This window comes from Carassius carassius, chromosome 28 (genome assembly GCF_963082965.1).
Source record: "Carassius carassius chromosome 28, fCarCar2.1, whole genome shotgun sequence".
In the NCBI taxonomy this organism is placed as follows: domain Eukaryota; kingdom Metazoa; phylum Chordata; class Actinopteri; order Cypriniformes; family Cyprinidae; genus Carassius; species Carassius carassius.
In genome coordinates this window covers 3,000,822-3,014,781 of record NC_081782.1, presented here as the reverse complement: position 1 = coordinate 3,014,781, position 13,960 = coordinate 3,000,822, and the positions used below count along the sequence as shown (strand labels likewise).

General features: G+C 35.4%; 1 protein-coding gene across 2 annotated transcripts in view; it reads left to right on the top strand.

Moving 5' to 3' along the window:
* The window catches only part of LOC132107713 (fatty acid CoA ligase Acsl3-like), a 29,581-nt gene that overhangs the window by 4,942 nt on the left and 10,679 nt on the right, over positions 1-13,960 (top strand). For both annotated transcript variants that reach the window (XM_059513869.1, XM_059513867.1), the window contains exons 3-7: positions 8,427-8,604; positions 10,043-10,152; positions 10,848-10,986; positions 12,754-12,904; positions 13,509-13,632. In XM_059513869.1, the coding sequence (XP_059369852.1) occupies positions 8,427-8,604; positions 10,043-10,152; positions 10,848-10,986; positions 12,754-12,904; positions 13,509-13,632 (702 nt within the window). The remainder of the gene's footprint in view (positions 1-8,426; positions 8,605-10,042; positions 10,153-10,847; positions 10,987-12,753; positions 12,905-13,508; positions 13,633-13,960) is intronic.

Genomic DNA, 13,960 nt, shown 5'->3' with positions numbered 1-13,960 from the left:
GTCCGACGGCGTTCGCATTTCCCCGTCCAGCGTCACGTCGTTTAATTAGCAAATGCATTTGCACCCATTTGTGCACCCATGGGCGTGCTGGTCTAACAACGAGGTTTGTTCAGGCGCATTGCTATTTTAAGGAGCTGTAAATAGGCTGCGCCATAGACCAGCTCAAACCTGGTCTAAAGTATGGCGCAATGTTTTTTCTTTGTTATTTAAAAAGCGTACACTCTGCTTATTAAACACAGGGACACACAGCAGCACACAAACATGCCAAATATTAAAAATTAAAGGATTGCAATGCAAAATATTTTTTTTGTAGGCTAATCTATATATATATATAAATATAAATTCCACCGTGTAAATAGCAAATCCGTCATGGCACGAGCACAACTGGCTCTTAAAGGGAATGGAAGATGAGACTCTGTTTGGTTTATTCCACATTACGCCCAAAAAACACCGATTATTCATTAAGAGAATAGGGACAACCCATTTAGACCATGCGCCCGGGCACACCAACCGTTTTTCCATCGTTAAAATAGCAAAAGTGGATTTGAACACGCCCTGAGTGCACCTGCGCCATGCGCTTTACTATTTGCGTTTAGTTCGTTAAAATAGGGCCCCAAAACTGTCTCAGGCTGTATTAAAGAAACCGCACTTTTGTAATTTCTTTTTTCCCTGATGTCCACTTACGTTGATAGTTAAAGCTTTACCAAAGCAATAGTTTAGTTCTCATGAACGTGTTTCAGTCATTGAAAACAGTTAAGATGCAAAGATACCTTTGAAAAATCATTTAGAAACAGCTAGACACAAAGATTAAATATGCACTATGCTACATTTGGGCACAACTGGACAAAAATTTTGAATAATTATCAGGGCTTAAAGTTCTCCGGCACCGTGCCGGATTTCAGGCGTGCAGCGTTGTCATGTAGAGAAAAGCCGAAAGGCCTGGGAGAAGTTAGGAAGGCTCAGTACACGGGAGTGATTTTCAAAATGCCAGTTGTGATTTATTTTAGAAGCTGCATTTTCAAGAAGCAGTCCATGTGGTGCACAAAAATAAACAAAGAAACAAAACAAAAAAAACAAAACACTTAATGCAACATTCACTGGTGCTAAAAAAATCAAAAACAAAATGCTGTGAGCAGCAAAAACTGGCACTAAACAATGCCTAGTGGTACATCCACATAATAATCGGCATGTCTCACCTCAGACAAGTTCTTACATTGGCACAGAATTCACAGGATGCAACCTCCTTTACTCTTCTTCTTCTTCTTCTTCTTCTTCTTGGATATTATTGGCGGTTGACACAGAGCACAATGGTGTATTTCCGCCACCAACTGGTATGGAGTGTGGATCAAGATGCCTTTTTTTTTTTTTTTTTAATTCTCTCCCACAGATTAGATTCCACAAGAAACTGAAGAATAAAATTATAACACTCATTTCGCTTGTTATTTTGCAGAATATACTTTGGTATAAATTGCATTTTTATTTTTTTTAAATTATGAATTAACAACCTTCTTTCATTCTCATATTTCTGACAATGCATTAAAACATGTTCTACTGTTTCCTCTTGCCCACAATAATCACATCTTCCCGTATCATGTTTACCCATTTTATAAAGTGTACTATTTAATCTTGTGTGTCCAAATCTCATCCTTGATATTACAATTTCTTCTCTCCTGTTTTTCCCTGCAATTCTCATCTCTCCCACTTTCCTTTGAATTCTATAGAACCACCGACCTTTTTTCTCCTTGCCCCACTGTTTTTGCCACCTTTCCTTTAGTCTCTTCTTGATAATACTCTTTATTTCATTCTTACTTAAATTAACAATTAAATTAATGTCATTGTTTTTAACTGCTTCTTTTGCTTCTTTATCTGCAATTTCATTTCCTTGGACACCAACATGTGCAGGCACCCACAAAAATACTACTGTAATCCCCATCATTTGAATTCTGTATATTGCTTGCATTATCTCCATTAAAATATCTGGTCTACTTTCTGAATGACTGTATTGTAAACTAGCCAATGATGAACATGAGTCTGAACATATAACTGATTTCACAGGTCTTATTTCTTCTATCCACTGTATTGCTAATAATAATGCAACCATTTCCCCTGTATAAACAGATAGCTCATCACTGATCCTTTTCCTTATTGATAAATGAAACTCTGGGACAGTAAATGCTACTCCTATCTTGTTGTCTGAACTCTTTGATGCATCTGTGTATATCTGAACATAACTGTAGTACTCATTAATATATGTCTGTACATTATATGAATTACATTCCTCACCCTTGTTTCTCTGTTCTAACAATGTAAAATCAACTATAGCATCTGGAAGTACCCAAGGTTTTATTACTGGTAATGGAACAGTAGGACTAACATTTAATTGATTAATTTTAAGTTCTGTGGCTTTCTGTATCACAGTCCATCCAAAACTTTTAGTTTTCCTCCTCTCTTTCTCCCAACATGGCTTTAACATGTCTAGTGTAGGATGCTCTTGACTATGGCCTTGTAAATTAACCCAGTAATTCAATGATAGCTGTACCCTTCTCATTTCCAAAGACATTTCCCCCATTTCCACCTGTAGCGCTGTAATTGGAGTAGTTTTTATAGCTCCTGTACATAGTCTAAATACCTGATTCTGTATATTATCTAACTTTTTAAGAGATGTTTCTGCAGCTGATCCATAAACCACACACCCATAATCTAACACAGATCTAATCAATCCATTATACATGGCCTTTAATGCCATCCTATCTGCTCCCCACTCACTACCAACTAAACATCTCTTTGTATTTATTATTTTCTTACATTTATTTATTATATTCTGAATATGCACCGCCCACGTAACTCTTTCATCAAACCATATCCCCAAAAACTTAAAATATTTTACTCTTTCCAGTTCTTGATTATATAATTTTAGTTTCACCTCACTTCCCACTTTCTTCCTTGTAAACAACATTATTTTAGTTTTATCAACTGAGAATTTAAAACCCCATTTATATGACCATTCTTCAACTATTGTAATAGCCTCCTGTAATTTTTTCACAATAAAATCAATATTCCTTCCCCTTTTCCAGATTGCCCCATCATCAGCGAAGAGTGAGAGGCCCAGCCCATTATCCAAATCTTCAAACACATCATTTATCATAATGGAAAATAATAAAGGACTTATTATACTTCCTTGTGGAGTACCATTTTCAATTGTGAATTTTTCTGAATAACTGTTTCCTATTCTCACTTTTAGTGTTCTGTCTGATAAAAAATCCTTGATCCATCTAAACATTTGACCTTTGATACCCAACTTATACAGTTTAATTAACAACCCTTCTTTCCACATCATGTCATAAGCTTTCTCTATGTCGAAAAAGACAGCCACTACACTTTCTCTATTTATTTGTGCTTTTCTTATCTCATGTTCTAAACACACCGCCGGATATATTTATAATAAAATTTAGGTTGGCACTCTAGTGATGATGTCATTTACCTGGACCATCATCACAAGCGTTTAATCCTACATTAAAAAAAAAAAATCTTGTTGATTGATATCACTTTTAAGTCCATGCGTTCGCCTACCAATGGTATGGCATTAACTAACATTAGTAGCCAGCCAGAATCTTTTGCTTTTATAAACACGAGACGCGCATAATAGTATTCAATTGCAGAGTCGCAGCCCTGATGAATGGAGAAACGCGACAAAAAGCTGTGAGGCGAAATGGTCAAATATACCCATCTAGCGCGTATTTACAATGAAAAGCTCATTATAAAACAGCGGAGCTTTGTGAACAGCTCAGAGTAATCATGTCATCTCCATAAGAATGATATGATTGCAAAAACATATTTACCGGGATTTCTAAAAAGGTCCTGTTCACACATGATCTATTAATGGTAACTTTACCAGTAATTTACCAGTAAAGACTGTATGTGTGAAAGGGGCTAAACTCTTCCTCTGTATACGCTGTGAATTTTATTTGCTTAACGTAATCTGGATATGTGCATTATCTCATTAGATTTGTAACATAAATCATTTATAAACATTTGCAAACACAGATTTATCAACCTATGTCTAAATATGCCATTGTATTGTACATCGCGATTTCAAAATAAATGTTTCTGCATGTGGCCAAATATGAAAATGTAATGGATTTAAACATTGTTTAATCAAGTGAAACCTCACCAGGCCGTTGGCGCCCTATGCTGGTTTTTGGCTTAATACATAATGTACTTAAGTTATGTTAATGTTATATATATTACATATTACATTATGTATTTTAACAGTGTTGTTCAATACAATCTTGTAATTTCTTGGTTTTGATGTTTTATTTGAGCCAATTATTATTGCCTCATTGTTAGTTTATATACATATAAATAGTCATACTAAAGCCTGGTTTTCACTTAAGTCTGTTTGTGTTACCCAAAAGATTAATTAGTTACAGCCCTAGATTAGTTAAAATATTTCTAAATACAACTGCATTGTTTTACTTTTTGTAATAAAAAGACAAACATTTTATTGAAAACTTCTTAAAAACCATATTAAAATAGTCACATTCTAGTGAACCAAGTATCTGTACTTTGTCTCATCTCATTAGCTAAGTGTACTGTCACATACCTAGTGTCGATAAGCGATGATATAGCTCATAATTTTCCAAGTGTATGATACAGCTTTCATTCTTCAGGTCAATCATATATTAATGAAAAAGAAAATCAGTTTGAATAAAGAAAAGCAATAACTTTGCCATAGTATCCTTTCAAATGTTAAAGTTGTCACAGTCATTGCATGCTTTGCATGTGCTGCCCCGCCCCACCCCCGGAAAAAAGTTCAGGCTCAGGATTTTTTTTTGCTTCAACCCCTGAATTATGTTTTTTTATTTATGTTTTCTTTATTAAGTTTCTTCTGCTCACCAAGGCTGCATTTATTTGATCAAAAGTACAATAAAAACAGTAATATTGTGAAATATTATTACAATTAAAATAACTGTTTTCTAGTTGAATATATTATAAAATATAACTTATTCCCATGATGTGAGTCTTCAGTGCCACATGATCCTTCAGAAATCATCCTAATATGCTGATGTGCTGTAACTAAACTATACATTTCTTTACTGTCTCTTTTGGTGAATTTAAGGCATCCAAGTAAATGCGACATTAGTGAACAAATTAAAATTCTTGCAAAAAACGTTTGGCCAATAGTGTGTATTTAAATATTCAAACATATATTCAAATATTAAACAAATTATAGGAAACGTATATTCAAATATTGAACCAATTACAATGAACATATACTGTATTTAAATATTGGACAAATCATGAAAACATTATTTTTGTTTTTGCAGATTAGTTTTAATACATGTTTGAGTGGACTAGTAATGGAGATTTGTTTTGTGTTTTTGTGGGAATTTGTCTACGTAATACATCAAACTCCAAAGGTCAGAGAAAATCTTGTTTTGCATGTCATGACCCTTGTAACAAACTGACCTGCAGCATGTGAATGATCGCTTTTTGATTACTCAACTAAAGCTGCCAAACATGTGCCACTGCTGCTGTTGTGCAACAAGAGAAGGAAGGGCTTGATTGTGCTTCCCAGACAACTGCTGGGTGTTTGTTTCTGCTTGCTGTGTTGATTTTGTGCTTGTTTAAGAAAGTACTTCATTCTTACATGATCCTGGTGCTACTGCGTTTGAATACTCAACAGCAACATCTGAAACACAAATCTCACCCCACTGCATACATTTCTGCACAATTGTATTTTTATCCTGAATGCACAATTTTAAAACTTTTTTTTATTTTTTATTTTTTTAAGAAACTGCTTTTATGTCTGTACCTTTAAAGGAACACTCCACCGTTTTTTGAAATAGGGCTTATTCACATTATTTCCTACATTTAGATAGGTGGGCAAATGCATTTTTGCGTCAGTGCATGCATTGTTTTAGTTTGACTGGGTCGGCGTTAGCTTAGCTTAGCACAATGAATGGAATCCTTTGTTGCCAGCTAGCATGGCCTGAGTAAAAGTGATTAAAAAAAATTAAAAAACCCACCTAATTACTTTTTGTGGCCTGCGTATTCACAACGAGCACAAATAGCGATCCAGATTAACACTAGGCGATTTGCTAGGCAGATATTGACTTGGGACTATATTATGGGGAAGCACAGGCAAAGCACTGCTACTTCGGTGCAGAGATATCACGCAACACATGAAATCCCACGAATTCCGTCAACATACCGGCGTGAATAGTAGCTGCCTGGCTATTTTCCTTACAGTACACGAATGGCGATGAACATGGCTGATTTTGAGAGAGACGAAGAGGGTGACTTCTCAGACAGTCAAGAACCAGAACCATACCTATTTGAACCAGAGTTTACAGAAGACGAGCTGCGTGCTTTGGAAATAGAACGACAGGAGGAGGATCGCTCGTGATGAGAGCAAACATGAACTGGTGGTGTGAATGTGGGGGAATATGCCAATCTATGCCGACGGAAATAGAGTGTCTATGCTGTAGAGAGTGGGACATGTTTTTGCCATTGATGACCGGGCTCAACACGTCAGATCAAGATGAGCGTGCCCGAAGTTGTGTCACATCTACAGAGGATTTCACGGCGCTGATCCATTCTGCAGTACTCGATTTTTTTCCGGTGTGACAAAGTGAACTGGAAAAAACGCCCCACCACGAATGAACCAAATGGACAGCTGTCCACAGAGTAAGTGATTATTTTAATCATGACGCATGTATAGATCGACCCATATTATAGCTGTATTCACATAGAGTTGATGTTTTCACAGGCAATATAGGTTATATAGGAAGAGAAATAAAAGACAACTTACATGTGCACTTTGTTCTTCCTGTGTTTTCAAAGTAGTCCTCTGGTGCAAAATGTTCTTCGCAAACATGATACTGCTTTATTTTGTTGAGAGGCGTTGAACTACAGATCTCCAGAGCTGCTAGCCATTTATTTCTCAGTTCCACATTAGGTGGAATTCTGTGAAACATTACATTCGTGTATGTCCTTTGCTTGTTCTCACAACCTTTTGCTATGCAGGTAATAACCATGTTCGCTGTAACTTCTCAAAATAAATCATCCAAAAGCGAAGACACTCGGTGCAGGTCATGCCGATATGTTCTTCTTCTTCTGTTTTTTTTTTGACGCGTTGCACGCCGCTATGTTGACGGAATTCGTGGGATTTCATGTGTTGCGTGATATCTCTGCACCGAAGTAGCAGTGCTTCGCCTGTGCTTCCCCATAATATAGTCCCAAGTCAATATCTGCCTAGGAAATCGCCTAGTGTTAATCTGGATCGCTATTTGTCCTCGTTGTGAATACGCAGACCACAAGAAGTAATTAGGTGGGGGTTTTTTTATTTTTTTTTATCACTTTTACTCAGGCCATGCTAGCTGGCAACAAAGGATTCCATTCATTGTGCTAAGCTAAGCTAACGCCGACCCATTCAAACTAAAACAATGCATGCACTGACACAAAAATGCATTTGCCCACCTATCTAAATGTAGGAAATAATGTGAATAAGCCCTATTTCAAAAAACGGTGGAGTGTTCCTTTAAGATTGTTGCACGTAAATGACTGGATAATCTTTGTAAAAAGTAAAAATTGTCTGAATACTGAACAGATATATATAATAGTCTAGAAATGTTGGTATATGATTAAAGTGGGCTGTCGAGTTAAGATTCAAGATAATTTTTTTTATTGCACAGTGAGTCAATGACAGACAGCAGTATGATACAAGAGATAATAATATAATAAAAATAAATATAGAAAATTATAGTGTTAAAAATAATAATTCTATCCTCAGTAATAATACTTTACATTTGTAAAATTTTACGTATGTCCACATAGTACATTAATCTTTTCCGTATCATGTAAAAAGATTTTATTTGCAAATTTTTAAGTGTACTTTTCAGTACAAAAATATATTTATGTAATATTCAACTTAAAATGAAGTGTGTGCGTGTGTGTGTGTGTGTGTGTGTGTGTATATATATATATATATATATATATATATATATATATATATATATATATATATATATATATTATAATAGCAAACTACAAATATATTCTTGTATATAAAGGAGAGCATATAAGTAATAGTATTACAAATAATAAAAATATCTTCAGTAATAATAATAATTATTATTATTATTTTCCTTTTTTAATTATTTCTACATGGTATATTAATCTTTCTCATATCATATAAAAATGATTTTCTTTTGCTATTTAAAAATTAATGGTTCAAAATTGTAGAAAATGAATTGTGACTGTTTAATGAACCAACAGGAGGAGCTGTAGATCTATAAAACTGTAAAGTCTGATACAGGGAAAGAAAAAAGTTGATCGAAAACACTGAACTGTTGATGTTTTCTTTTCTTTGAAGAGCAGCTTAACAGAACACAAACTGTTTCAAACCCTGTGTGTTTCTCTAGGTGATTTTGGGACAGTATCGCTGGTTGTCGTATGATCAGGTGTATAAAGAAGTGAGAGCTTTCGGCAGCGGTTTGGGTGCTCTAGGACAGAAACCTCTGAAAAACATTGCCATCTTCTGTGAGACGAGAGCGGAGTGGATCATAGCAGCACAGGCCTGTTTCATGTACAGCTTCCCATGTGAGTCACACACATGCACACATGAGGGGGAGATCATGACAACATTTTCATTTTCAGGTGGATTATAGGTTTAAAACCTCTTAGGGCAACCAATATAACACCCAAACATTGTGAAAGCGAGTTGGCGTTTTCTAATATTTCTAAGCTTTACATTTACAAGCTTGTACATTTACAGGCCTGTATAAAATGCAACGTGGAAGGGAGAAGATCTGTGACACTGTTGTTCTTGAACAGAAACGCATGCAAAGGGAAAATCTCTCACCCTCATGCTTGTGCAAAACTGCAGCCAGATTTGTTCCATATCTGTGTGTTTATGGCACACAGGGGGCTGATACAGAGGTTTGTGTGTGTTCTGTATGGAGGTCAGATTGTCCTCATTGCACTTCTGTTATATAAACGCCCTCCTCATCCTCATCCTCTCTCTCCTCCTCTTTTTCTCTAATCCTCCTCTGAAGTTTCTGGTAGCGACGTGATTTATCTCAGCCTGGGTCACATTTCACCCTAAAAGAATATTATAATTAAGAAAATGTCTTTTTCTAATAATTTCTCGTTTTCTAATAATGTCTTTTTCTAGTCTTCTGATGTGATATGTCACAAAAACAAGAACACACACACACACACACACACACACACACAGACGTCTGTGTCTCTTTGGCTGACTTCTGCACTCTGGTGTTTGTCAACATCAGATGCTCACGTACTAGTTGTCATCATGCCTAAGTGTGTGTGTGTGTGTGTGTGTGTGTTAGAGAGAGTGGCTGTGTTCATATGTTATGTGTTGCAAACATGCATTTTGCCACGTGGTTATGTTAATGTTTATGTACGATGTGTGTGTGCATGTGCTCTCACACATACACATTTAAGCTCATCATCATGTGTGTGTGTTGATGTTTCCGTGGCGATTTTCTCTCTGTTTGTGTCTCACGGCTGAAGTGTCATGCCCTCAGGCAGTGACGCAGACTGATGATGTCACAAATTGCAGTCGCCGACCCCCTGTGTTCTCAGTGCAGCCGCGTGTGTGTGTTTGGGTTTGTATGAGCGAGAAAGTGAAGGCACATGGATTGTTTCATATGTGTTTGTCAGTCATGTGCAAAACTGTGTGTGTAGTGTGTATGTTTATTCATGAGTGCATGATTAGAGTTGTGTATTTTGTGTGTGTGTGTGTGTGTGTTCTTGGTTGTGCTTGTTTGCCCTCGTTCTGAACTTTTCACAGCCATGCGTGCTGTTACTACAGATAACTGACACTGTTACACAACAGCCTCCGTGAACAGAAAAGAAAAATGTTTGAGTCTTTGAATTTATTATGTATTGTATGTGTCCATGTTTATTCCTATATATATATATATATATATAATATATACACACTATATATACTGTGTTTTTATATATACTACTCTGCTATTTATAAGACTTCTAGAGATGTATGTGTGTTTTACAGTGGTCACTCTTTACTCTACTCTGGGTGGTCCTGCTATTGCTCATGGACTCAATGAAGCTGAAGTTTCTCACATCATCACCAGCAAAGAACTTCTGGAAACCAAACTCAAGGTGATCAAACACTCTAAAACCAGACTCCTGTAGTAATCAAACTTGTTTTAGTCAAATGAAACATAATATTTAAAACATTATATCTAATATGACTAACAAAAGATCTAGGCCTATCTATCATCTAATATAACTGAAAATATACGCCAAAGTTTGAAAGCGTTACGTTTGGAACAATTACGTTTTTATGTTTCTGAAAGAAGACTCTTTTGCTCACCAAGGCTACGTTTATTTGATCAAAAATAAAATAAAATATATATATATTGTGAAATATTTTTACAATTCAAAATAGCTGTTTTATATTGTAATATATTGTAAAATGTAATTTATTTCTGGGATGGAATGTTGAATTTTCAGCATCATTACTCCAGTCTTCAGTATCACATGATCCTTCAGAAATCATTCTAGCATAATAGACTTCTTTCAAAAACATGAAAAAATCTTAGTAATATGGCCAGCAGTGTATATATAATTTACTGTGTGAATTGCTTGCAAAGGATAGAGATGGTGTAACTTGACCCTTTAAATCCAATGGGCCTGGAAAACCATACTAATCAATAATATCACAGCCTACGTTCTATAATCCAACCATATCCCAATGGATTACCCAAGCCCTTCCTACTGAATATTATATTTTGTTTTGAAATGCATCAGTTAAATACACACGCTAATATTTTTCTGCTTGTATCTTGACACAGAATATTTTGCTAGAGGTGCCGAGATTACGACAAATCATCGTTGTGGACGATAAACTCAAGAGCGGCTCTGAATACCCACAAGGCATCAGTGTCCACAGCATGGCGGCTGTGAAGAGGCTGGGGGCCCACCCTGAGAATGGTACTTGTGTGTGTGTGTGTGTGTGTGTGTATGAGGTCACTTCAGGTCATGTGAATGAGAAATCCTCCATCTGTGTCAAATTAAGGCCAGGGTCGAGGGTGTCCCTGACTCTTTCATTCTGCCATTTACTTCCTCCGTTGTAGCTCTCTGTGAAGCAGGACTGACCCTCAACAGCTGGTAGTAGTAGTCATTTACACACTGGATAGTGTGTGTGTGTCGGGTCACGTTTTCTCACACTGCCACAGACTTCACATGACATCCAGCTGATCTTCCTCCTTCGGCTCGACATGACATTCGCTCTGTTCTGTGTCAGCGTGTTAATGCTAATTCTTAGAAACACACAAATGTACACTTTCAAATTCCCATGTTCCACATTTACGGTTCTGAAAACTTGGAACGGCTTAAATGGCACTTTGGTTTTCAAAGCTAAAACGTTCTGTTCTGCTGCTGACATCCGGCGCCCACTTCCTGTTCTTATCTTATTTATTCATTCACACATGCACACAATATTTGTACTTTTATAGTCTTATTAATGTATTTCAAACAACTATAAATTAAAGTTTACAACCGTTCTCCCCTCATCTTCAATGTTATGGGTGTTTGCCAAATAGTAGCATCATTTGTCTTCATTAATTGACGTGCTAACTTACGTCATTGCTATTGTTTACTAAAACTAAAATGTTGTTAAAAATAATTAAAATGACAAAAGCTCTGCAAAATTAATAAAACTTAAATTTTTATAGAAATATAATAATAAAAAATCTAATTCTAAATATTAAAATATACTCGTGTATATATATATATATATTAAAATTACTAAAATAACACTGTTCATCTGCAAGCCATAAAAGTTTATGCAGGTCTTCCTGCACACTGAACAAACACAACAAAACCACCATAAAAGTATAATTTAAAGTAGTTTAATATGCTTTTATTGTACAGAAAACATCGCCTTTTTTTCAATAGAATATTTTAAGTTTTATTTTTGAATGAACTGTTCCTTTAAGAAAACAGATCGGCTTATTTTATTGGGTCGTAATATATCTGTCTTAAATACCTTTAATTTCTATATTTAAAACATAAAAATATAAATTAAATAATTTGTTTAATAAATAAATTTTTTTTTACGTGTATGTTTTCACCTTGAAAATAGCAATTGAAGCTGGCATGGCATTAAAAAACAAAAAGCAAACAAATCTGACTGAATATTATGATGTGTTTTTTCAGGGCTGGAAAACTCAAAATTGTGTTGTGTATTTACATATTTCTCATTATTTTAATTGGCTCGGTTTAAAATGAATCACAAATGAAAAAGAACAAAAAAAATATTCTGTCAAAGGGTGTGGGAGCGATGTATTAATATATTAAAAAATTAGTACATTCTGAATAAAACAGGGAAATTACAATTTTGTCCTTATCCATGTATTTTTTATTTTAAAGTTTTTGAAAGTAAACTAAGCCACGAAGCTCTGTGATGTCACAATGAAACTATGAGATCAAAGCACTGCTCTATCTATGATGTCATAAGTATTCAGGAGATCAAAGCACTGTTCTAATTATGATGTCATAAGTATTCAGGAGATCAAAGCACTGCTCTATGATGTCATAAGTATTCCGGAGATCAAAGCACTGTTCTGTCACAGCGAAGCATTCACTAAATATAATTGGTTCAAATTGAATTGCTAGTGACTGTAATTGAATCGCTTATTACAGTAGTTTCTTTATTTTATATAGTTTCTAGTAACTTCCGCCTGCTTGTGTCCGCAGCGTCGAGGCAGAGACGGCCTCCGTGTGCGTCTGATGTGGCTGTGATCATGTACACCAGCGGCTCCACCGGCGTGCCAAAAGGAGTCATGATCTCTCACAGTAATATTATTGCTGGAATCACTGGCATAGCCGAGAGGATTCCCAACCTCGGGTATGAAACACATCAACACATACACAATGTGTTTGTGGATGTTCATCAGTGTTTCCTAGATGGATTTCCCAATGCATTAAAAAAAAAACAGAAAGAAAAATGCTTTGACAATAATGGGTCTGTGGGGTTTCTTTGCCACGCACTGTATGTTATATATGTCATGTACATTTTATACATGACATTTGTGTGTTGTTTTTTCAAATCTTGTGAAATCTGCAAGAAAATACAGTGAATATGCAACTAAAATATAAAACATAATATAATAAAAAACTTCCCTATTTTCTAGAAAAATACATTTTGCTATAAATAATTACAATTTGGATGTAAATATGCTCTTCCTGTAAATTTAAGTTTGCAATTGGTAATTAATGTTTTCTTACAATTTTTTTCTTATTAAAATGTTTTCTGCTCACCAAATCTTGATTTATTTGATCAAAAATACAGTAAAAAATACAGTTATACTGTGAAATTTAAAAATATGTGAATGTTAAAATGATATTTATTATTATCCTTCAGAAATCATTCTAATATGCTGATTTGCTGCTCAAGAATGGTCTTGTTTTAAATGTAAATCCTGACAGACAGCTGATGTGTGTTTTTACAGTGAGGATGACACGTATATTGGCTTCCTTCCTCTGGCTCATGTGTTGGAGTTGAGCGCTGAGATGGTGTGTTTGGCTCACGGCTGCAGAATCGGCTACTCTTCACCACAAACACTCGCAGACCAGGTACAACACATAGTTTTATTCATATTTAGATTTTTCAAAGTTGTACACAGATAGTTGGAGTATGTTTTATAAGAAAATACCAGTCTCAAAAAATGTATTTTTATTTAAATGTTACTTGCCACATATATATATAATATTAAATATATTCCCACCCCTGTCCAGTTGGGGGAAAGTCCTCTCCAGTTTGGCTCTTGATCTGAGGTGTGTACAGCGATCTATCTCACCATATGAAAGAGTTCCAAAATACTATTTATTGCTTTAATTTCCTAATTAAATGTTCTGAGTCTGAGACAGTTTCATATAAAAAGTTGCAAAGCAGGAGGCGCAC